This window comes from Medicago sativa, chromosome 1 (assembly GCF_051527215.1).
Source record: "Medicago sativa cultivar Bolivia chromosome 1, Bolivia_mono, whole genome shotgun sequence".
In the NCBI taxonomy this organism is placed as follows: Eukaryota; Viridiplantae; Streptophyta; class Magnoliopsida; order Fabales; family Fabaceae; genus Medicago; species Medicago sativa.
In genome coordinates, this window is record NC_140749.1 from 12689103 (window position 1) to 12714337 (window position 25235).

The window sequence follows — 25235 nt, forward strand, 5'->3', positions numbered from 1 at the left end:
AGTCACTTTCTGTATAAGGTGTGTTGATCTATTAGACACACAAGGCAGAATAGCAAAGAATAGCACATGGTAAACTTTTATGGTATTGGATAAGGTGTGTTTGATCAATTAGGAGGATTTTGTATTATGAAGAAAACTAAAGTCCTCCCTTCCCAAAGCTCGCTCTTCATTCTTTTCACTTCTTCCTTCATTTTTTTACAAGCCCTCTCATCAAAACTCCCAAACAGAGCCATAATGCGCATTGCATGCAGCCACTTGAAAAATCCAATTTCCTATTTAAAGAAGAAAAAAAAAAACTAATTTATAAACGGATCTTGTTCTGCCCATTAGAGTAAGACGGGTTATCTTCTAACCCGATCCTTGTAACTCTTCTTTCTTTCTAACCCTAACCTCTGAAAAGGGTCATCCTGCGAACTGTAACTCATCTCCAACCATAGAGGCCATCGTCACGAGTTATTCTGTTACGACTGGAATCACAGAGGATCGATTGGATGAACGTATATCTTAAGATTTTAAGATTTTCTTGTCTGATATAGTTATAGTTATACAGAATCGTACTCATGATCGTTGAGGGTAGATTAATATTAAAATTGTCCGATTTTACGACTCAACACAATTCTGACTACCATGTTACTATAGATATAATTATACAAAACACAAAACATTATCTATCAAAGATGTAAATTGAAAGCTAAAATATAGATGTACATCTAAATTGAGCAATTTGGTACACTGCAAAAAAGTTCTTAAACAACATATGCCAGTTTTTCACCTAATTCATCCACCTACTATACCGAAAAGTTAAAAATGATGATATCGATTTTAATGTCTTCAACCCCTTCATTAATCATTACTACTTCAACACATCTTTAAGCCCTATATGTAAGTGTAAAAGCGAGCAGAAAAAAAGGAAAAAAGAATTATATTGGAACACTTGTTTGACATGTATCGTACAGGTGCCAGACACCTAGCAGCACGCATAATGCCAAAGGTGTCCATCTTGCAGAGACAAAGAGCATATTATTACAACATTACGGCATTAAGTAAAACTTACTTTCTTCTTTTTTCATCTTAGCAAGTGCCAATTTGAACAACACAGGAGGGTTCTTGGCAACTTCATTTTTGTCGTTTTTTGAGCGACACTTCATAGCAAATTCTGTTTAATGATCAAATAAGAAACGAAAGGGTGAGATTAATTTATTACGGCTGATAATTAAAAACGAAAAAAGACAAGGCACAACAGCCAAACAGCCAAAATCAAAACAGAAGACAAGCATAGAAAATAACAGAGAATGCAATGGATTAAATTTCCCAAGTATGGCGGCAACAATGCCAAACAAGAGTGCATGTTAACCCAAACTAATTTCACAATAAAGTACATATTAATACAACATCACAGTGTTGAGTAATAATACAAATACAACATCACAGTGTTGAGTAAAACTTAGAAAAAATAATTAGATCCCTAATCCCAAAAACAAAAAAAACAAAAAAAAAATCAGAACAAATTGAATGTATAACCAATAATTGAAAAAAAAAACGATGAAAATAAGTGTCGTGTAGAAATTAAAATTACATGACAAGACACTCAATTTTACACAGTATCTAAAAAAACTAATTTAAAGGTTTTAACCCCTAATCCTCTAAAATTGCAGAATGAATTGAAATATCACAATACAATTTAAAATCTCTATAAAAATGGCCCCAATTCAAAGGTTTGAAACCCTAATATCCAAAAATTACAGAACATATTGATTATGAACAAAAATAAGTGTGATGCAGAGTTTAAAATCACTCAATTTCATGAAACATCTAAAATAATCCGAATCCGACTCAACCGAGAGAGAAAACAGTCGAAATTGGGCTTATGATTCTCAACCGTGGGCTTTTTCTGATTTGGGTTTTATTTGGTGTTTGAATAAAACAAGTAAAAAAATCAATGGAGCTTGATCTGGTGCTTTCATACTGATACACTATTTACTAGATCTGGAAGTTGAAGATGCCAAGTGTTGATGATACGAAGCTTGATCTAAATGAAGATGAAAAAGGAGAGTAAGGAGAAGAATATGGAAAGAAGATGAATTGGAGGTTAAGGAAGAAAGAAGTATTATTTTTTACAAATAAATGTTACAAGCGAGGTGAACCGAACAGTAGAAATTAGAAAGGTATGAAGCTATAGAGAGAAGAACAATTTTGAATTAGGGAAGAAGAATAATCTAGAACGTGTAACCAAAAAAAAAAAAAAATCTAGAACGAGATATGAAAATAGTTATTAAATAATTTACTTTGTTATTCTTATCAACAAAAGAGAAGAATCTAGTGGTCTTTATTCATCTAAGAATCTAGTGCTCTTTGAATTGATCACAGCTTGCCAACATATATAAAATGAATAATAATAACATGGAGAATGTTAACCAGTGCCCCCGGGGCATTGGTTAAGCACCAAAAGAAGGAAGTTTTTGTTAAAAAGTAATGTACTTATTACTTGATCAAAAGTGACAGTTTATAGTTCCAAGACAGAAAATTCTATTTTTGCATTCCTTAACCAGTGCCCCGGGGGCACTGGTTAACAAGACCCATATACATGTATGGATCGGTTAGCATAGGCTACCGTTGGTCCAATAATTTTAATCCAAACCGACCCATTTGAATCCATCTCAACCCATTTATTTTACCAGTGTGACCCGCTCACCCGATTGAACCCACCCGACACGGTTTGCAGTGGATTGGGTAGGGCGGTTTTGATCGGACGGTGATTATTTGTCCAGCCCTACATAATTATCTCACCTTGCATTTTGTGATTTAAATGTGTTTATTTTGCTCGGTCAAGAAAATAGTAAACTAGTATTTCAAACATTACTTGCATAAACGTCAATGACATAAGGAATCTTTATGGTATTTTTATATTAGGGGGAAGGTATATTTTAAGCTACCTTGAAAAATGGTTGGGTGTAGCTTCATATAAATGGTTAGCAATGGAAAGCAATTTCCACATAACTATTAAACACATGTATGTTTTAGTTTTTCTTAATCAACAAACTTTTTCATATAGACTATTTTACAAAATTGCTTAACCAATTCGCCAAGGATGGCATACAATGTTGAAACATGGCTATTGCCGTAATGAGAAAAGGTTAGACTTTTTCTTCACGTCATGATTTGCAAAGACAAAAGGAAACAGTACAAACGTAGCCATTAAAATTTCTTTTGTCTGATGTTCGAAAAAAAGGTACAGTATTATCTTCTTTGAAAAGAAAAAAAAATTCAGTATTATCTATTTATGGAACTAGTTTCGACTTGTTTTAAATTTTACTTATTTCATAAAGATACTTGTTGTAAATCTATATGAGTACCGTTCAAAACCATTTTCAAGATAAAGTGTTACAATTACTGTCGTAGTTAGAAAATGTGACATCTTTCCGTCACCTGAGATGAACCGTGATCTGTGTCATATTTAAGAAAGTACATACATTCCACATTTGATGATCAGTGATTTGTTGCCATAGCTAAGTAAATCACAGATTTTAGCAAGCCTGGAGGGGGATTTGGCATGTAAACCATGAACCAGGGTGATTTAAGACCACAACAAAAAAAATCATATTTTTGTGAATTTTGTTATTTCTAACTTAGAGTGATATATGACATTTAAAGGGCCACATAATGACAAACCAACTATATATATGGTATAATTAACATAAATTAAACCGCCAGATCATTTTCCCAGAATAGGCCATGCATCAAACCTAAGCACATAAATCTGACTTCAAAGATAATTCTAACTTGCATCATCGTATACCACAGCAATTCATTAAAGGAATAGGTTGAATCAATGAAATAGGGTGAGATTCTAACAATTAACACACACCAGACATGTTCATATAAGATGCTACACTCTTTTATTGATGGATTGACAGCTAATTAATAATATTTACATGTATATCGATCAAAATTATACATTGCCCTTGATGCACAAGATTTTCCAACCTCACGTAAACAACAGATCCTACAAAAATTTTAAACAAAAAAACAGATCAACAAGCAAAATAAGCCAAGGAAGCATGAAAAGAAGTGTTTTTCACTACAAACAACCCTTCTGAAACTTAGCATGAGAGTCAAGTTACTAAAACAATTGCATTATTCCATACCAAGTATTTCCTATAAATACACATTTCCAAAAAGCACATAAACCACCAAATTCAACATAGAAAACCAACATTTTGAGAAAATCATCAATTGATTAACAAAGATGGCCTCAACTCAATCCAACAACTCTCCCATAGTCATAGTAGTTGTGGTCATCTGTGCTGGGGGCCTTGCCTTGCTTTCTTTGTTTACTTTTGTACTATTTTTCTGCTTTCAGAAAAGGAAAGAGAAGAAGACACAAGAAACCGATATCGTACACATCGATGAGCATAAAAAGGGCAAGGAAACCATTGTACCTGGTCCTTTTGGACAACAAGCAGTAGTTATATCAGTTGAAGATGATGTGCATGTAGATGAAACAAAGAAGAGTGAGAAACTCGGTCATGGTTTACATGCCGATGATGCCAAATCATCCTCAGCTATCATACATATCGATGACCATAAAAAGGGCAAGGAAACCATTGCGCCTGGTCCTTTCGGACAACAAGCAGTAGCTATATCAGTTGAAGATGATGTGCATGTAGATGAATCAAAGAAGAGTGAGAAACACGGTCATGGTTTACATGCTAAATCATCCTCAGCCGAAGCAAATCATCACAATTCTAACAGCCTAGAGGCTGGAACTTCTCATGGTCACCATCACCAGCTTGAGAACAAATCCTGATGGAAGAATTGTGTAAATTCCCATAGAAACTATTATTATGCTCGTACATGGACTCCTAACAAATATGCCAATCCACCTCAAATAATTCAATGAATGTACAATCTTTATTTGTTTTTCTTCTTTATTTCTTTTTTCCTTTTTGTGTGGTAAACTCATCATTTGTTGAATCTCCATCTACCAAGTTGATGAAAATAAGCTCGAATCTCCTTCTACACAGCATTTGAAGCTCTGTGTATACAATCAATCTGGCATAAATAAACAATCCTCAGTTTATTTATATACTAATAACAAGCTTTCACTACTTGCTTTTATTTATATATATTCAAAGCTTGACCTGCATCATATATAACAATGTCATGTCTCCTTGACATGGATCCAAAACTCATGTCGTTCATTTGAAACTAAATGTATATACCATCAATGTGAATTTAGTAGATACGCAAAAGCTTATCGGCATGAGAGCATTGAAACTATTAAAAGTGTGTGTGACATGTCATCCTAAGAACACAGAAAATGAAAATGGATTCCCTGAAATTGCGAATCAACGCAGTTGCAGATCTCTGTCATTTGATTAAGATACAGTTGCCCATGTTATATGTCACATTTAAAACCCAATTTGTTGAGTTTGATTCCAAGTTATCCAATCTTCATCCAACGGCCGATTGCAGGAGTGCAGGGAATTTGGGTACACAAAATACACTCTACATTTGAGTCCCACACATCCATAATTTAATAGGTGAAAACCTAGCAGGAACCAAATGAGAGTATAGAAATACCATCAATCTGACATAAATGAACAGTCCTCAATTATTTGCTAATAACAAGCTATCGCTTATTTAGGTCGGAAAAAAAAAACTATCATTTCTTGCTTTCATTCAAAAAAGTAACCAAAGCATGACCTGCATCATAGTCATGCCATTATTGTCCTTGAAACAAATCCAAAACTCGTATCAAGCATTTGAAGTGTGTATACCATCAATCTGACATAAATAAACAATCCTCAACTTATTTGCTAATAACTATCATTTACGTCTTGCTTTTATTTTAAAATATAACCAAAGCTTGACCTACAACATAATTATTTGAGCCATTATTGTCATTGAAGACTTAGAGCAAATCAAAAGTTCACGATCCTTGAATGAAGAGGTATGAGTTTACATCAGTAAACATCTTATGGAAAAACATGAAACTGAGGGCTAAATAATACAGTTGCCTATATTGTATTTGCAGAGATTATGTGTCCACTTATATCACGTGATTTACTGGACAAGGAAATAATACCCTGAGAGACAAATAACAGCACGATTCTTGATCACATTAGTAAAGAAAGACAAATCTAAAAAAAACTAAAATATAGGAAGTTATGAGTTGATTCAAATGGCTGTTTATAAGTAACCATACTCAATCTCTTTTAAATAATAACAATGATAGTAAGTGAACTCAATACGAATCACATCAGGCTATAAAACTACAATAATTCAAAGGCACCAAATTTCAGAAATAAATATCAGAAACACCAAATTTGTATACCCGAAAAAAAAAACCTTCCTCTTTGTCGCAAAAATAACTGAACCTCCAAGATTTTTTCATCTATGAAGGCTTTTCCTCCATAAGTTTTTATTATTTCAAGTAAATTAAACATCCCCTTTCTGTAACTAATGTAACAACACAATTGAACCTCTAAAGTTTGTCTTCTAAGAAGGTTTTTCCTCCATAGTTATTTACTATTCCAAGTAAATTAAACATCTCCTTTCTGTAACTAATGTAACAACATATTTGCCAGCTACCTTTTAACTACAGACTGGCTATTTTTTCTTTTAATTACTCAGAAAAGCAATTTCACTACTTTTCAACGCACTCTTCACCAACTCCTTTCTTGTATAAATAATGTTTTACAGCAGCAGCAAACGTTTGACTATGGCATTTTGTTAAATAGTTTTTTAACTGCAACAATTTGAGAGAAAAAAACAGACCATGAGATTTCAACAATCCAGAGAAAATAAGTTACTACTGAATAGTCCAGCATATTCAAACACACTAGCTAGGATCAGTCCTACTTACCATCAATTCCGACACTCTTTTCATCTACCTCCTCCTCCTCCACTATCTTACGCTGCCCAACATCAAAGTAGCGATAGAACACAAAGTCAGCATTCTGAACTGCTTCATCTGATGGTTGTGGATTCCTAGCATCCTTAGAAATGCAAACAACATTGCATTTCCCAGCAATAGATTCCTGATACACCATATAAAAATAGCCAATTCAATTAGGGTTAAAACTGATGGTCTGTTCCAATCCAAACCAAACCAAACAAAATTGAAGAATTTATTACAAAAGCAAAACACACATTAATGAGATCACAAAACTTTTACCGTACCAGCAATAAGTACGAGAAACACATTCACTAACAATCTCTTTTCAACATTGTAAACAGTATCATTGAGTAAAATTCACATGGAGTCGAACTAAATCCCACTAAATGAAAGTGATTTAATTCCCTCTTTAGCGGCACACAGCACTCATTTCAAAATTATGGGACGCCAACACACCTAAATTTTATTTATCCTATAAAGAAACACCAGCAACACAACTCTCTAACAATATCTTTCCAACACATTCACCATATAATTGACAAAAATTCACATGGATTAGAAGGAGACTGTTAGAGGGTGTGTTCCTACCACAGCTGTGTAGGAGAAGTAAAATTTATGTGGGTTTCAGTACTTTGAAAAGAGTGAAACAGATCACCATCTTTTAGTGGAATCAGATCACCATCATATAGTTGAGTATAATTCACATGGATTCCACTAAACAACAGTGATCAAAGTCCCTATTTAGTGTCCCTTATTTCAAAGCAGTGAAGCCCACATAAAATTTTCTTATCCTACACACCAGCTCTAACAATCAATTTCCAACACTCTCACCATATAAATTGAGTAAAATTCACATCAATTCACTAAATCCAACTAAATAACAATAATCTACTTTGCTATTTAGTGACCCTCATTTCAAATTGGTAAAGCCCACATAAATCTCACCATATAATTGAGTTAAATTCATATAATTCAACTATGAGTTTAATTTATATACACTGTCAGTGTACAAATGTTTTACACATGCATCCAATAATGGGTGGCCACATCAATGAATTAAAAACACATACTTGCCATATATCTCATCAAAAAATGTGGTAACCCATCGTGTTGTACGCATGTGTAAAACTTTTGTACAGCAACAGTCATATAAACTAAACTCAATTCAACTAATTGAGTAGCACTAGCAACATAATAATTGAGTAAAATTCATACGATTCAACATAATTGATTAAAATTCACACAAATTCAACTAAATTCACATAGATTCAATTAAACTCACATAGATTCAACTAAACCACATTAATCTAACAACTGAATTAAAATAAATAATGAAATTTGAAAAATTGAATTACCACGGGATTGATATTGGCAAGACCATTACCAACACCAGTAGCAAAGAAAAGCTCATTATAATAAATCTGAATCCTCTTCAAAAACTTGGAAACTTCACGAGGTCGAAAAAACCACTGAATCTTAACCTTCTTAGCCTTTTCACGATTAGGAACTTCCCAAATCTTGATGATTTTACCGATATGCGGCTCCGATTGCGGTTCAGTTCCGTTTTGAAGATAAACGGTATCGAAAAGAGAATAGTGTTCACCGTCGAAGGTGAATGATTCGTAGAATTGTGTATCGCGTTTTTTGCCTCCTTTGCAGCGTTTTTTGCCCCATTTGAATTCTAGGGTTTCGGGTGAAGGTGGTGGAGAGAGAGTGGAGTTTGGTTTTGTTGCTGCCATGGAGGAGTGAGAGAGGGAGAGGGGAGAGAGAGAAATGAGTGGAGAAAGAATAATACTGATGATAATGATATTGATTTATAGGGTGTGAAGTGCGCAGCAGTTTGACTGCGACATCTTCTTCTTCTGTACTTGTGATTTGTGAAGATGATATTCACCATTTTTACCTTTACAGTGTACTTTGATCCAAATCACGGTGGTGGTGGTAATTTTATTTTATTCCTTTTAAGAGAAAGGAGGTGGTAATTTTGTAAAAGTTACTTACACATGTCAGCTTTTGCAAATTTCCATGTAATTATACTTGTCATAGCTTTTGCAAATCTCGAGGGCATGTGATTTCGTGAAATTGACCATGATTCATTAAACTATTCAATCAATCTAAAAAGTTTTTTTTACTGTAATAAATAGAATCGGATGGAGTACAATGATAAAAGCCGTATGAGGAAATTCAACTATTTGAGTTGTGAAATAACCATGGATTTTAGGTGTTTTATAGAATCGGATGGACTATAATGATAAAAGCCATATGAGGTAATTCAACTATTTGAGTTGTGAAATAACCATGGATTTTAGGTTAAAATTCAAACGGTGAAAAAATTTAATTTAACAACTAATTACTACTACCTCCGTCCCGGTTTAATTGACCTACTTTGGTTTTTCACACAGATTAAGAAAAGTGTATAAATAAAGGGGAAAGTGAAATATATTGTATTGGGAATGATAAAAGTAGTACTACCTCCGTCCCAATTTAATTGACACAATTTTGTTTTTCACACATATTAAGAAAAATGTATAAATAAAGGGGAAAGTGGAATATATTGTATTGGAAATGATAAAAGTAGTATTATTTAGTGTTATATTGTATTGGGAATGATGAAAGTTGTATTGAAAATTGAAATGAGTCAGTTATTTTAGGACACTTTTTTTTAAAAAATGGGTCAGTTATTCCGGGACGGAGGGAGTATTATTTAGTGTTATATTGTATTGGGAATGATGAAAGTTGTATTGAAAATTGAAATGAGTCGGTTATTTTAGGACACTTTTTTTTAGAAAATGGGTCAGTTATTCCGGGACGGAGGGAGTAATACTTAAAAAAAATAACTAATCATGAATATTGAGTAAATTGTTATTTTAATCTTGACTCTGCAACTCGTTATCTCAAAGATTTTTGACCCATGATTAAATACAAAGTAGTTTATGAATGTGCACTTCTGCTATCAGTTTAGTCTAAAACGTTAAAAACTTTTGTTAATTAATGAGGTGGGAAATGTTTTGGGATATCAATGTGCATGAGGTGTCACATAGACTAAAGTGAAAGTAAAAAAAAGTCACTTTGGTCTCTGAATCGAAAGTCAATGTCCCAAATTAATCCTCAAAACTCTAAATCCCAAATTTAATCCTCAAAACTCTAAATCCCTCAATCTCATTTAATTATCTCTTTTTTCAAAATCAAACTTCCATTAACACTAAATAAGCTTGATTATCTGACAGAAAAGAAGCTTGAGTGTTCCAATAAAATGCAAAGTATAAACATTAGGATCCAGTACAATCCAGAGAATGTAAAGTGGGAACCTATGTCTCAAGCATAACCCAAAGGTGTACAATCCAATTAGAATTAACAACACTAGTAATACTAATATAAAAGGAATAGAAGCCTAGCCATACAATTCACAATATTAGAAAAATCCAAGCTGAAGGCCGAAAGTGTTTAATGGAATATTTGATTTAAAAAAAAAAAGGAATTAGATGAGATTTAGGGATTTGAGATTCAATTTAGGGATATTGATTTTCGGTTCAAAGACCAAGGTAACTATTTTCTACTTTCACTTTTAGTCCATGTGACACCTCATGTACCTTGTCAGCATAAAATATTTGTCACCTCATCAGTTAACAAAAGTTTTTAACGCTAGAGACTAAACTGATAACAGAAGTGCACATTCAGAGACTACTTTGTATTTAATCCTGAGTCATAGACCTTTGTAACAGTGAGGTGCAGAGTCATGGACTAAAGTTATCATTTACTGTACTGATATTTGTTATTAAAAAAATCAAAAAGTCAAAGTGAAATTAAATGAAATTGAACCAATATGTTTATTGAGATTACTAAGTCCATTTTGTAACCAAAAGAAAAAAAAGATTACTAAGTCCATTTTGATTGAGCAATGATATTTGTCCACTCAATTTGTGATAACTTTTAGGACAAATTGCAATCTCTCTTTTTTTATTACTCCCTCCGTTTCAAAATGAGTGTCGTTTTAGATGTTTACACACATATTAAGAAATGCAATGATTAAGAGAAAAAGAATGGTTATTTTACCAAATTATCCTTATTAACTATTGGTTAGCTTTAAAAGCAATACTTTGGAAGTAGTGTGCAGAATATTAATTGAAGGATACAATTGAAAAGAAAAAGTTATTATTGCATTGGAAACTGAAAGCGACACTCATTTTGAAACAAATTTTTTTGGCTAAAGCGACACTCATTTTGAAACGGAGGGAGTAGTCAAAAACAATGGAAAGATAAAGTGAAAAAAAGAGTAAGAACACAGTGTGAATATGAGAAAGAATTTTTTTTTTAAAGTTGTCACAAATGTGCCGGAAAAATATCATTTCTCATTTAGATTTAGCTCTATCCAATATTTACTAGTACACTTGCACTAAAACAACAATTAAACAACATTTGTCCATGTTTATTAAGATTATGTTTCACATTTTTTTTATTGTTTCAATGGAAAAAATACATATTTTAAACTTTTCCTTTGTACTTTGGTCCATTTCTTATCATAATTAACTTTCATTTGCCTAATCACATGCTCCATCCCCATAATATCGGTTGAGTGGAATAAACCAAGAGCAGGCTAATGTATTTCATGATGGCAAGAAACCTTAGCCTTTGTATTTATGATAACAAATTTGTTTTGGATACCTCCCCTAAAAAAAACTTTGTTTTGGGCAACTTCTCATATTAGCCCAGAGATAATTGCATATCACCACCAAAAAAAATTGACACCACCAAAAAAAGAGATAATTGCATATACTACTAATACTATGTATCCACTCATACCATAATTATGTGTCCAAAGCCTAGTATAAATTGATCACAATTTTAGTGGGTCTATGCATAATCAAAACAACGTTAGGTAAGTTTTCTGAAATAAAAAAACCACAATTTATCGCAGTCCACAAGAATTATTTTACAAAAATCCAACAAAAATGTTATCTCATATATAATTATCAAAAGAACACACCTATCCAATATATTAATATATACAAGTATACAACGATAATGCACATATTAACACTTGATATTGAAGCTTAACCCTTGCTCTTGATAGTAGCATCATAACATCTTTGCAGCTTCGGTTACATTGTGTAGCCACATTCTTCCCTACACTGCAACATAATGTTATTTAAATGTTAATTCTTATTAATCTTGTGCAAATCCAATATTCTATTTCTTCAATCAATAATATCATACTCCATTTTTATTTTACATGTTAAATTGATTAAAAGTGACAATTTATTTACGTATTAGTTGAACGGACCCACGTTAACAAGAGTGTGGGCCTTGGCCCTCACTTTCTTCTTGAGTTTCTTTGTAATAATATTATGGAAAAAGATTCATGAACACCCCTTTTCATACCACTCCTTCATACACCTCCTAGCTGGCAGGTATTTTTGTAATATCAAAAAAGAAAAATCTTTTAAACCAGTTCTTCAAAAAACCAGTTTAAACAGTCTAAAACAAAAACACAGCAACAGAAGGAAAAAAACACAGCAACATTCTTTCTCTTTCCCTTCTCTCATCTCTATCCCCACATATCACTCACCAGCGCCGCCGCCCCCATTCTCAAGCCTTCTCCGTCCTCTTGCTCGCGCCTCCAACCCACTCTCACACCCGTCTCCGACCCTAACACCACCACAATCACCACCTTTTCTCTTCAAAACGATTTGACTGCAACACAACCTCACCGCCTCCTCTTCTTCTTCACAACCGCCGTCCTCGTCAATATCGTCGTTGTCTCTTGAAATATGTTCAGATCTAAAAACTATGGCGTCGACAACCCGACCTCCCGCCGCCGCGTCCCTCACTCCCTCCGCCGGGATCTCCTTCAAATCTAACAGACATTCAGATTCGCTTTTAAAACAATCACCGGTTCTGCTTAGATCCGGCTCCGACGTCGATGAGAGAGTAACGGTGGTGAGAGATGATTTCTTTGAATTTGGGTAGATTTGAGAGGAGGATGAGGAAGAGGAACATTTTCACTCTGCCCCCACCTCCGTCGCGTCCTCTTTGAATTTTGAATGCAGGGAAAAAATGGTTACGCCTTTGACAAATTATGGTTATATTGTTCGTTTATTTGGTTATCTGTAACTTACATGTGCAAAAAAAAAAAATCAATTCAAGCCAATTGTCACTGAGACATTATAATTTATGAAAAAATAGTGGTCACGTATATGTAAATATGTGGTCATACAAACCATATATTTGGCTAGTTTTTCTTTCCCAGGTGTAAATGATATCGTTTTAGGCGAATCGAACGCATGATCTCATTTGATCACTGCACTAAAAGCATTTCCAACCATAAATAACCTGTTTTACAATCGGCAAGTTTATCACGCCTAAGGACGGACAAGTTCTAATTTATGAAAAAATAGTGGTCACGTATTTGTAAAAATGTGGTCATACAGACCATATATTTGGCTAGTTTTTCTTTCCCAGATGTAAATAATATCGTTTTAGGCGAATCGAACGCATGATCTCATTTGATCACTGCACTGTAAGCAATTCCAACAATAAATAACCTGTTTTACAATCGGCGAGTTTATCACGCCTAAGGACGGACAAGTTCTAATTTATGAAAAAATAGTGGTCACGCATGTGTAAAAATGTGGTCATACAGGCCATATATTTGGCTAGTTTATATTTCCCAGATGTAAATAATTTCGTTTTAGGCGAATCGAACGCATGATCTCATTTGATCACTGCACTAAAAGCATTTCCAACCATAAATAACCTATTTAATTTACAATCGGCAAGTTTATCACGCCTAAGGACGGACAAGTTCCAATTTATGAAAAAATAGTGGTCACGCATGTGTAAAAATGTGGTCATACAGACCATATATTTGGCTAGTTTATATTTCCCATATGTAAATAATTTCGTTTTAGGCGAATCGAACGCATAATCTCATTTGATCACTGCACTAAAAGCATTTCCAACCATAAATAACCTGTTTTACAATCAGCAAGTTTATCACGCCTATGGACGGACAAGTTCTAATTTATGAAAAAATAGTGGTCACTCATGTGTAAAAATGTGGTCATACAGACCATATATTTGGCTATAAAAAATGTAGTCAAAACTCATTTTCCCTCTCTCTTCTCTCCCTTTCCACACCACACCCAATCCTCGCCTCCATCTTCTTTTAATTTCCAGCAACTCATTCTCCAATTACCCATTCTTTGTTCTATCCATTAACTTAAAAATGATCATCATCCATAAATTTGTTCAATGTCTTTCAATTTTCCACTTAAGTTTAAAGGATAATTTTATCAAAATCAGATCAAGGAATAATGGGTCATTCACATGAACTGAAAAGAACACAAATTTGTTCTACTTGATGTCAAACTGCACAAATCTCTGAACTAGAATCATCAACTGTTAAAATACAAGAGCAATGGGCTGTAGAAGAAGAAACATGGAGAAAAGGAACACAAAAATGAGTGAAAGGGTAAAGGAAGAGGTTGTGGGTTACTTAAAAATTGAGTTTTACCAGATTCAAATTCAGAAGTGTGATTTGTTTTTTGTGTGGTTTTTGTTTTTCTTGCTTCTCCATACATAAAAAAAGGGGACCGAGAGAGTCTGCGAGAGAGAAGAAGATGCAAGTTGAGAAGAGAGAGAGAATGGTTGGAAAGAGCTGTGGGAGTGTGGGCCCCACATTGCCACATGTCATTTTTTTATGTGGGTGTAGGAGTGGTATTGCCACCTATGGTGGTATACCTATCAGGACTCATAAGAGTAATTAATAAATATACACCATGCATTTCCCTCGGTTTTCTTGTTTTTGTTTTATTTTACCGTTAGATAAACACACCAAAAATAATAATGAGCTTTTAAAGATACTATCTTTATATAAGCCGATAATGTATATCCTATGTTTTGTTCTTTTTTTTTAACGATACATGTATAATATAAAAAATTATTTCAAATAATATAAAAAATAATGTTAGTGTTAAGTAGTCCCTATACTATCCTTAAAAAAAAAAAAATAGTCCCTATAATAGTACCCTCTCACCAATTTAATCCATAAATCATTTAATGTTAGTGTTAAGTACTCCCACATCGGATAAAAGATGACCTGACAATGTGTTTATAAGTTGAAACAATTCTCATATCACAAAATGGTTTTGTCAAGTTGCGTAAGACTTGACCACGATTTTTAAAATGGTATCAGACTCTCATTTAAGATTCATTGGACCATCCATCATTTATGTATATATGAGTTAGAAGATTCATTGGACCATCCATCATTTATGTATATATGAGTTAGAAATTTATATATAAACATGGCCCCCACTATTGAGAATTTCTGGGTCCGTCACTGAGTTGAAGGAAAAAAATGTCACGGTAATTCAATCAAATAGTGGCATTTGAAGATGATTTGATGCCACACAAAAAAAAAAATACATATAAAATACATATAAATAGAGGATTTAAGGCATCCATATAGTTTTCTGTGCACATGAAGCAATAGTCTAACCTAAGTGCATTTGGAATACTAATTTACATCTGGTTAGAAAGACAAAATGACAATAATCATTTAGAAACTCACCCACATCAGGAGTAAGTGTTCGAGCTACAATTACAACGTTCGATCTAACAATTTCAACATTTTTGTCAGTTGAACTACAAAATAAGATTTAATTGATATGCACTAACAATAGAGAATTTCTCTAAGAATTTCAAAGTTATTGTCCTCATCAAGTTCATGCACACATTGAGAAATTCTCAGAGAAACTAGCCAACTTTTGTTACCCTTTGTTGAGGTTAGATTCTCTGAGAACATTGGTGATTATATGATAAGCAATGAAGCTTTCTCATACATTGAAAACTAATTAACATCTAAATCAACCAACCAAGCAAAGAAACTCTAAGGTAGGGATGGCAAAGCGGGTGGCCCGCCCCATTTAGGCCCGCCCCGTCTAAGCCAGCTAAAAACGAGATGAGACGAGCCGAGTCAAATTTTGTGACCGAGTCCAAAATCTCACCCCGCCCCGTTTAGGGGCGGGCTTGCGAGTTGGCGGGCCGGCCCGCCAAACAAAAACTTTTTTTTTAATTTTTTTTTACAACTTAATTGTTACAAAAAAAAATATGTTGTTTTTATCGTAAAAAAATATAAAAGAATAGGAAGCAAGTAAATTTGTGAAAAACAAGATAATTATCAAATTGTCAAATTCAACATCATAACTAATAGCAATAAGGCAAATGCGCAACATAAAATAAATCCAACAACCAAATTATAAAATAAGTCTCAAAATAAATAAACTCAACAACCAAGATAAATCCAAAAGCATAAAATAAGTCTCAAAATATATCTAACAACCAAAATAAATCCAAAAACATAAAATAAGACTCAAAATAACAAATTGAAACACGAGTTAAGCGGGCCGCCCCGTCACACCTCGTGGTCGTCCCGTTTCCAACGAGTTAAGCGACCAGGCCCGCCCCGCCCCGTGCCCGCCCCGTATTTTAACGAGACGAGACGAGCCGAGCCAACTATAGAAAGCGAGTTCAAAACTTCGACTCAGCCCGCCAAAAATAGCAGGCCAAACGGGCCGGCCCGGCGGGTCAGACCCGTTTTGCCACCCCTACTCCAAGGTGAATATGTGAAAAAATCTTTAGTTCTAAAAATCTTTTGTTTCTCACATTTCATCGCAGTCACCGCGATTTTTTTGAGAAATCTTACCTTAACCATGTTTTGGAACAAGGTAAGGAGATTGGTCTAAGTAAGAGGCAGAGAAAGCTTTACACAAATTGCACAGGTGATAGTGGATATAAAAGGAGAGGTAAGTGGAGTCATGTGATATTTGAACATTCATCTTTTTGAAACAATTGCAATATGAATCCTAAAAAGAAGAAAGAGATTGTTGATGATCTTGTTACATTCAGTAAGGCTAAAGAGTATTATGCAAAAATTGGTAAGCCTTGGACATGCATATTGAGTTGTCTTATTGTGGTTTTGATGGATTCAAAATGTTGGCAATGAATTATCTGAGTATTGAATCTCATCCTTTGTTCAAGACGGTTCGGTGCTTGTTGGAAGAGACCGACATAACTCCGGCTGATGTTGCTGAAAACTTGATGCCTAAGGTAGCTAATGAAGATGTTGAGAATGAGACATCTTTGGAGAGGTTGATCCAAGCACTTAGTAGTTAGAACATCTAAGGAAGAGGCTGAGATGAAAGCTAAGAAAGAAGCAGAGATGAAGGCTGAGAAAGAAAAAGGGATTAGTGAAGAGGATTCACCAGAGGAGGAGGCTTAAGATGCAGAAGACAAGAAGCTTGAGGAAGAGATTGGTAATGGGAACTCCTGGGCAATAATGCTGGTTATTTTATATTTTAGGGTCTTATTAAAACATTAGTATAATATCTATCTTAATTTACATTATTATTAAGTTAGATTAATATGTTAATTTTCTTTGATGGTTTTTATGCCTTTTGTCTTGTATATTTATTTTCGTAACTCTATGTAAGTTGAAAACTCAAAGATACTATAATCATAATGTAGTATTTCTAAAGTCGTTCAATCGTTAATAACATAACATATTTGTAAGATTGTGCAAAACTTATATATTTTTTTAATTTCATTTATAGGTGAAGTGATCAACCGAACCAAATTGAATATCATTTTGATTGATTCCACTTCTAAAAAACGTTGAAAATTGAATCAAATCCCAAACCGATGTAGATTTGGTCGGCTTGAATATTTTTTTGACAGAAAACTAAACCAAACTGAATCGTTACACACACATTCGAACACATTCGTGAGATTATGCATATTTAAAAGTAGTCTCTTAACTTTGTGAAACGGTTCTCAGTTAAGTTTATATATCATATAAAATTGAAACTTTTAAGTACTAGTATTGATGTTGAATACGTGAGAAACAACGCTAGTATGTCATAGACATTAACACTCTGTTTGGTTGAAGAGAAATAAGAAAGAGAGAGATAGAGAAGAGAGAAATTGAGAAGAGATGGTAACTTTCTCCTGTTTGGAATGCAGAGAAAGAGAGGAGAGAGACTAAAAATTTGTGGGACCCACTGCTTTTTGTTTTCTCCACTGAACAGCGAAGAAACGGGAGAGAGAGGTGGCTTAATTTTGTTGTTCCATTTCTACCCTTTGTATTCAAATTTTATTTATGATTTATTATCTTTCTGCAAATTGCAACAATGATTATCCAATATGAAGGATAAAACAAAGGGAAGTTAGACAAGCTCAAGGTATCATTTGCCGATGGTAGATGAAGGATGAGGAAGCAAAATAGAAAAACTCTCTCGCATACATGAAGTTAAGCTGCATATATGGAGGAGAAGCTGGAGTGATGTAGATAATTAAGTCTCTGCAGCTACCATATTGGACTGCCTCCATACCATGAGCTGGAAGTTATAAGGCTCTGAATGCCGTATATGGAGGAGAAGGCCGAAGGATGTAGATAATTAAGCTGTTTTTTAAATTTATTTTCATTCTTTTCCATTTTTGTTATTAAACGGATGATTTTCCAATAAGAATAAAAAAATGAGTTCAAATTTATTTGGATTAAGTTACAAATTAATGAAATAATTAATTTTTAATAATAATCTTCGTCGTTTGTCAAAAAAAATCATCATCATTGTCATCAACAATTTAGTTAAAAATTGGATTAAGTTATTTAATAAATTAATTTTGATTGAAGGTTTATTAATTAGGGGTATTTTGGTACTTTTAAAAATAATCAACACTTCTTTCTTCTCTATTTCTTTTATATCTCCCTTCTACCAAACAATACATCAAATCTACTATATTTCTCCGCTCTCTCTCTCTCTCTCTCTCTCTCTCTCTCTCTCTCTCTCTCTCTCTCTCTCTCTCTCTCTCTCTCTCTCTCTCTCTCTCTCTCTCTCTCTCTCTCTCTCTCTCTCTCTTTCATTCTCTCTCTTACCTATTTCTCTCTTCACAACTTCTCTTATATACCAAACACACCCTAAGCAAGTTATGAAGCTTTCTCCACCAACAAGAACATATAATCTCATGATCAATATATTAATGGAAATTAAACCATTGGATCTCTTTATCAAAATATATGCCTTGACCTAACCGGAAGTGCATTATTAAATCTGAATTCAAAGATAACACAAACTTGCATCATAGTATTTCACCGGATGAGCAACATCTTTTTTTGAAGAGCCTTAAACTAATATGATCTCGAGTTAGCTCTGAAACTTATATTAATATACTGTCGTGTATTACGATTTAAATACTTAATGAAATGCTATAAGCATATTTACCTAAAAAAAAAAAAAATTCACAGCAACTTAGCAAAGGAATAGGTCGAATCCATTAAATAGGTGAGATTTCAAGAATTAACACACACATTCAGACATGTTCATATAAACTCTTTTATAGGTGTATTAATAATAGCAAATAAACGTTGAGAGAATATTAAAAAAAATACTTGCATATTATTATATTAAAGTTCAACCTCACGTACACAACAGATCCTAAATATTTTTTAAACAAAAAAACAGATCAACAAGCAAAATAAGCCAAGGAAGCATGAAGAAAAGTGTTTTTCACTACAAACAACCCTTCTAAAACTTAGCATGAGAGTCAAGTTACTAAAACAATTGCATAATTCCATACCAAGTACTTCCTATAAATTCACATTTCAAAGAGGCACCTAAACTACAACATATTCCATTCCACGCAGAAAACTAACATTGTGAAAACATCGTTAATTGATCAACACAGCAGAAGAACAAAGATGGCCTCAACTCAACCCATATTCATAGTAGTTGTAGTCATCTGCGCAGGGGGTCTTGTCTTGCTTTCACTGCTTACTTTTGCTTTATATTGCTGCTTTCAGAAGAAGGAGAACACACAAGAAACTGAAACCATCCATATCGATGAGCATAAAAAGGTCGAGGAAACCATTGTACCAGGTCCTTTTGGACAACAAGCAGTAGTTATATCAGTTGAAGATGATGTGCATGTAGATGAAGCAAGAAAGAAAGAGAAATTTGATCATGGTTTACATGCCCAATCATCCTCAGCGACCATACATATCGATGAGCATAAAAAGGGCAAGGAAACCATTGCACCTGGTCCTTTTGGACAACAAGTAGAAGTTATATCAGTTGAAGATGATGTGCATGTCGATGAAGCAAGGAAGGCTGAGAAACTAGGTCATGGTTTACATGCCAAATCATCTTCGGCGGAAGTAAATCATCACAATTCTAACAGCCTAGAGGTTGGAACTTCTCATGGTCATCATCATCAGCTTGAGAACAAGTCCTGATTGGAATAACTGTGTAAATTCAAATCAGACTATACTTGTAGAAGGACTCCCAACAAATATGCCACTTCACCTAAAATACATCAACTAATAACCATTCTTCATTTGTTTTCTATTTCTTTTTTCCTTTTGGTGTGCCAAACTCAATATTTGTTGAATCTCCTTCTATGAAGTAATGAAAACAAGCTTGTATCTCCTTCTACACGGCATTTGAAGCTATATGTATACAATCAATCTGACAAATAAACAATCTCAATTTATAAGCTAATAACTAGCTGTCACTACTTGCTTTTATATAATTCAAAGCTTGATCTATATCATAAATAATCATGTCATGTGTCCTTAAACATATCCAAAATCCATAGCATTCAAAAGTTTATATATACCACCTCCACCAATCTGACTTTAGCTAATATACAAAAGTTTATCAGCGTGAAAGTCTTGATACAATCAAACAGGTTCATAACATGCCATCCTAAGAATGCGATAACAAATAACTGCTACAAAAGACAAACCTTCAAGCCAATAAGAAAACCACCTATCAATCCCAAATGGAAAGAAAATGAAATATAATAAAGCTGACAATATATATCAGAATTCCTGATCATGACAATCACAGCTGCAAAAAATGGAAATGATTTTCCTGAGATTGAAAATTAAATCAGTTGCGACTCTTGGTCGTTTGATAAAGATCCAATGGCTCATATTATATGTTTTGTTTAAAAGCCTACTTGTTGGAGTTTAAGTCCAAGTCATTCAATCTTCATCCAACAGCCGATATCAAATGACTGTGTGACTGTATGATTTACCTGAGTTCAGGGAATCCAAGTACCCAAAATATGCTATATATTTGAATCCCAGACAATGTTGTCCATGATTTTATAGGTGCAAACCTAGCAGGAACCATATGACAGTATAGAAGAACCATCAATATGACATAAATAAACAGTCCTCAATTATTTGCTAATAACTAGCTTGCTTTCATTTAAATATAACCAACCAAAGCATGACCTACATCATAAATAACCATTTCTTGTCCTCGAAACAAATCCAAAACTTGTATCATGCATTTGAAGCGGTGTATACCATCAATCTAACATAACTAAACAATCCTCAACTTATTTGCTAATAACTATCATTCACTTGCTTTTATTTTAAATATAACCAAAGCTTGACCTACAACATAAATAATTGTGCCATTATTGTCATTGAAGGCTTGAAGCAGATCCAAAGCTCAAAATCACTGGATGAAGAGGAATGTGTTTACAATTACATGACTATAAAAATCTTACGCAAAAACATGATCAAAGATAAGTTCTCACCAACGCAGCTTCCTATATTGTATTTGCAGAGATACTATGTCCAATTATATCACATGATTTATTGGACAAGGAAATAATATAATATCCAGAGAGACGAATAACAGCACAATGCTTGACCATGTTAGTTAAGAAAAACAAATCTGAAAAACCTAAGACACCTAACATAATAGAAAGTTGTGAGTTGGTTCAAATGGCTATTTTCAGTTACCATTTACCAAACTCCTCAGTCTCTACTTAATAACGATGATAGCAAGTGAACTTGGTGCAAAACGCATCAGGCCATGAAACGAACATTAATTCAAAGGTGCCAAATTTCATATTTAAATTAAATATCACAAACACCAAATTTCAATTAAACATTGCATCTCCTTTCTGAAACTAATGTACCAACATATTTGCCATCTAGTTTTTAATTACAGGCTGACTATTTTTAATATTCAAAAATCCACTTCAGTGACTTCACAACTTTTCAAGGCATTTCCCCAAACTCCTTTCTTGTATAAATAATATTTTACAGCAGCAGCAAGCTTTTGACTATCCCAATTTGTTAAATATGTTCTTAACTGCAACAATTTCAGAAAAAACACACCATAAGATTTTCAACAATTTAAAAAAAAGAAGAGCCTAGTCTAACATATTCAAACACACTGGCTGGGATCAGTCCCACATACCTTCAATTCCGATCCTCTTGTCTTCTACCTCCTCCACTATTTTACGCTGCCCAACATCAAAGTAACGATAGAACACAAAGGGCGCACTCCAAATGGCTTTATCTGATAGCTGTGGATTCCTAGAGTCCTTAGAAATGCAAACAACGTTGCATTTTCCAGCAATTGATTCCTGATATGCCATACAAAAATAGCCATGTTAATTAGGTTACAAATTGATGGTCTGCTCCAAGCCAAGCAAAATTGAATAACTTGCTCAAAATGAAGAATTGGTTACAAAAGCAACACACTCATTAACGACATCACATTACCAACTGACCAACAAGAAGTGCTAGCAACACGCTCTCTAACAATCTCCTTCCAACTCTCTCACCATATAATTGACTAAAATTTACATGGATTCAGACTACACTCCATCCACTAAATGACATGATCTAATTCCCTGTCTAATGTCACTCAAGTGGCGAAGCCCCGATAAATTATATCTACCTTACATAGGAACGCTAGCAACACACTCATTAATGAGATCAACATTACAAAGTGAGGAACTCTACACTGCCAACAAGGAATGTTAGCAACATAGTCTCTAACAATCTATCTCAGTATCTCTAATAAATTTCACTAACTGAAGGTGATCTAACTCCCTACTTAGTGGCACCCATTTCAAAGTGATGGTGCCCACATAAATTTTACTTACTCTACGAAGGAACACAAGCAACACGACAATCTCTTCCCAACACTTTCACTTATAATTGCGTAAAATTCACATGAATTCAGACTAAATTCCACTTAATAACAGTGATATAGTTCCTTGTGTAGTGACAATCATTTCAAAGTAGTGGGTCAACATGAACGGTGGCAATACACTCTCTATCAATCTCTTTCTAACACTCATGATATAATCGAGTAAAACTCACATAGATTCGATTAAATTCCACTAAACCGTGTGTATCTAATACGTATCTAGTGGCACTCATTTCAAAATGGTAGGACCACATGAATTTTATTTACCATACAGATGAATGCTATCAACATGCTATCTAAGATTCTCCTTCCAACACTCTCACTATATAACTTAGTAAAATACACATAGACTCCACTAATGGCCCGTTTGGATTGACTGACTAATTTTTTAAGCTATTTTTCCCAAGCTCAAAAAAGGGCTCTAAATTGCATTGATCTAACAATTACTCATGAATTAATCAATTTACATAAAAGCTTATTTATTTGAATAAGTTATTTTTTTCATAAGCTCAAAAATAAGTCAATCCAAACAGGCTGAAAATTGCATTGATCTAAAACTTACTCGATGACACTCAACTTCTCAGAGAGAATTGATACACGCAAAAATTACACAAAAAATAGAATAAAAGGGTGAATTACCAGAGGATGAATAGTAGCAAGTCCATCACCATCACCACAAGCAAAGAACAATTCATTAAAATAAATCTTAATCCAAGTCAAACACTTCGAAACCTCACTGGGACGAAAGAACCATTGAACCTTAATCTTCCTTTCAAGAGTAGGAGTTTCCCAAATCTTGATGATTTTTCCAATACGAGGTTCAGCAAAATCATTCTTAACATAAACATTATCAAAAAGCGAGTAATCAACACCACGTAAGGTGAATGATTGGTAGAACTGTATGTCGCGTTTTTTACCGCCTTTTCCTCGCTTTTGGCCCCATTTGAATTCTAGGGTTTCTGATTCTGGTGAGGGAGCAGGAGGAGAGTCTGATTTCACTGTGGATGAAGATGAGTCAGATGTTAGAATTTGAGAGCTATATCAAAATCATTGGCATAGTATAGTATGATGTTAACAGTGTTTGCATTTACCTGAGATGGTTGAGACTGGCATGGTTGTAGATGGTGGTCGGAGAAGAATGATAGCAGCTACCGGTGAAGTTCACGGCATGCGTTGTGATGGTCTGAGAATTTATATTCAGTGGAGGAACAGTAACCTTTCAGCAAGATAAACGAATGACAACAAAATGTGAAGCCCAAAGTTAATTTTTTTTTTTTTTTAAAAAAAAAAAACTTTTTCCACCTCCAATCTCAATTTTAACTTTGTTAAAATTATTATGTCAAAAAAAAATAACTTTGTTTAAATTATGAAATTGAAGCATTTTGTACTATTTTAAATTATATAATTTGAAATATCTCATAACATAATAATATGTAGATTTGATTTATAAGGACGAGAAAATTTAAATGCGACGTTAGAATTTAAAATAACATAATTTAAAATTGATAATATAACACGTTTGTATTGATTCAATGAGATTTCGTAATTTATTTACATTAAAATTATCATCGAATAAAATTCTGACATGATAAATGTTATGATATAAATATCACAGAGAATTAAAGCTATATTTGTAGTACAAGACTAAAATGAAATAAGGTGTTAACAATCTCATATTCAAACTGATATGAAATAGGGTTGATGTTGGACAACACACTTTGATCAATCATACTAACCCCTAAAATTGATACGAATTTCTATGTTGATCATAATACTACACCCACAAATACTACAAAGCAATTTTTGGGATAGTATGAATGAACAAAGTGGAAGAAGGAAAAAATGTGAAATTTGTAATGACAATAGAGAATAATGCAAGATTATTTATAATCACAACATGTAACTAGAGTAAAAGTGAACATGTAAAATGACCAAATCGACAAAAAAAACATTAAACACGACCAATCGTCCAAATCTTGCAAGTTATGCCATTATTCATAGTTTGAACATTTTTTAATTATATAATCCAAAAATTGTTTATATATCACTTCAAATTATATAATATGAAACGTCCCCATATTATTGAAAAACTTGTGTAGGGGAGGCTTCGGCACGTTTCGGCAATGTATTTTGAACCGATCAAACACATGATTTTTAGGTGGTCCATGTTGCACCTAGCCACAGATTCAGGTTAAGTAAATTGGGGGCAACTGCCCCCACTAATGTTCCGGCTATATTTGTTAAGTCTTGGATATTTTAATGATTGCTCCCTCTTAAATTAATAGATTGCCCTCGATACAAATTTATACCAT

General features: G+C 33.7%; 4 protein-coding genes and 1 long non-coding RNA gene across 13 annotated transcripts; 2 read left to right on the forward strand and 3 right to left on the reverse strand.

Moving 5' to 3' along the window:
• Nucleotides 1-1054: 1054 nt before the first annotated feature.
• On the reverse strand, nt 1055-2355 carry LOC146952773 (uncharacterized). The gene is made up of 2 exons (XR_015007523.1): nt 2286-2355; nt 1055-1156 (listed from the first exon to the last, which is right to left on the reverse strand). It is a non-coding gene; the product is annotated as an uncharacterized LOC146952773 (long non-coding RNA).
• Nucleotides 2356-3790: 1435 nt separating this feature from the next.
• On the reverse strand, nt 3791-8691 carry LOC146952774 (protein ANTI-SILENCING 1-like). Of its 9 annotated transcripts, none has more exons than XR_015007514.1 (5): nt 8257-8691; nt 6869-7043; nt 5142-5590; nt 4440-5052; nt 3791-4003 (listed from the first exon to the last, which is right to left on the reverse strand). XR_015007514.1 is itself a non-coding variant. In XM_085705383.1 (3 exons), the coding sequence occupies exons 1-3, from the start codon at nt 8638-8640 to the stop codon at nt 3915-3917; spliced, it is 648 nt and encodes a 215-aa protein (XP_085561509.1). In that variant the 5' UTR covers nt 8641-8691; the 3' UTR covers nt 3791-3914. The 9 variants fall into 9 exon arrangements, 3 of the variants coding, with proteins under 3 accessions (XP_085561509.1, XP_085561499.1, XP_085561517.1); XR_015007508.1 differs by having other exon boundaries at nt 5142-5787; XR_015007511.1 differs by lacking the exon at nt 5142-5590.
• LOC146952775 (protein TRACHEARY ELEMENT DIFFERENTIATION-RELATED 7A-like) lies at nt 4247-5108 on the forward strand. Its single transcript, XM_085705422.1, has one exon. The coding sequence runs from the start codon at nt 4247-4249 to the stop codon at nt 4805-4807; it is 561 nt and encodes a 186-aa protein (XP_085561548.1). The 3' UTR covers nt 4808-5108.
• A 10766-nt stretch (nt 8692-19457) lies between the features above and the next one.
• On the forward strand, nt 19458-20460 carry LOC146952776 (protein TRACHEARY ELEMENT DIFFERENTIATION-RELATED 7A-like). Its single transcript, XM_085705428.1, has one exon. The coding sequence runs from the start codon at nt 19659-19661 to the stop codon at nt 20190-20192; it is 534 nt and encodes a 177-aa protein (XP_085561554.1). The 5' UTR covers nt 19458-19658; the 3' UTR covers nt 20193-20460.
• Nucleotides 20461-21804: 1344 nt separating this feature from the next.
• On the reverse strand, nt 21805-24156 carry LOC146952777 (protein ANTI-SILENCING 1-like). The gene is made up of 4 exons (XM_085705413.1): nt 24015-24156; nt 23563-23921; nt 22183-22351; nt 21805-22074 (listed from the first exon to the last, which is right to left on the reverse strand). The coding sequence occupies exons 1-4, from the start codon at nt 24034-24036 to the stop codon at nt 22046-22048; spliced, it is 579 nt and encodes a 192-aa protein (XP_085561539.1). The 5' UTR covers nt 24037-24156; the 3' UTR covers nt 21805-22045.
• Nucleotides 24157-25235: the final 1079 nt, after the last annotated feature.

Coding starts and splice junctions, on each gene's coding strand:
- LOC146952775 (XM_085705422.1), top strand. CDS start 4,247: ATGGCCTCAACTCAATCCAACAACTCTCCCATAGTCATAGTAGTTGTG.
- LOC146952774 (XM_085705373.1), bottom strand. CDS start 8,640: ATGGCAGCAACAAAACCAAACTCCACTCTCTCTCCACCACCTTCACCC. Junction 7,044..8,256: donor TTGCCAATATCAATCCCGTG/GTAATTCAATTT, acceptor ATGGTGTATCAG/GAATCTATTGCTGGGAAATG. Junction 5,552..6,868: donor AAAGAGTGTCGGAATTGATG/GTAAGTAGGACT, acceptor GGTTCCTGCTAG/GTTTTCACCTATTAAATTAT.
- LOC146952776 (XM_085705428.1), top strand. CDS start 19,659: ATGGCCTCAACTCAACCCATATTCATAGTAGTTGTAGTCATCTGCGCA.
- LOC146952777 (XM_085705413.1), bottom strand. CDS start 24,036: ATGCCAGTCTCAACCATCTCAG. Junction 22,352..23,562: donor TTGCTACTATTCATCCTCTG/GTAATTCACCCT, acceptor ATGGCATATCAG/GAATCAATTGCTGGAAAATG. Junction 22,075..22,182: donor CAAGAGGATCGGAATTGAAG/GTATGTGGGACT, acceptor AAATTGTTGCAG/TTAAGAACATATTTAACAAA.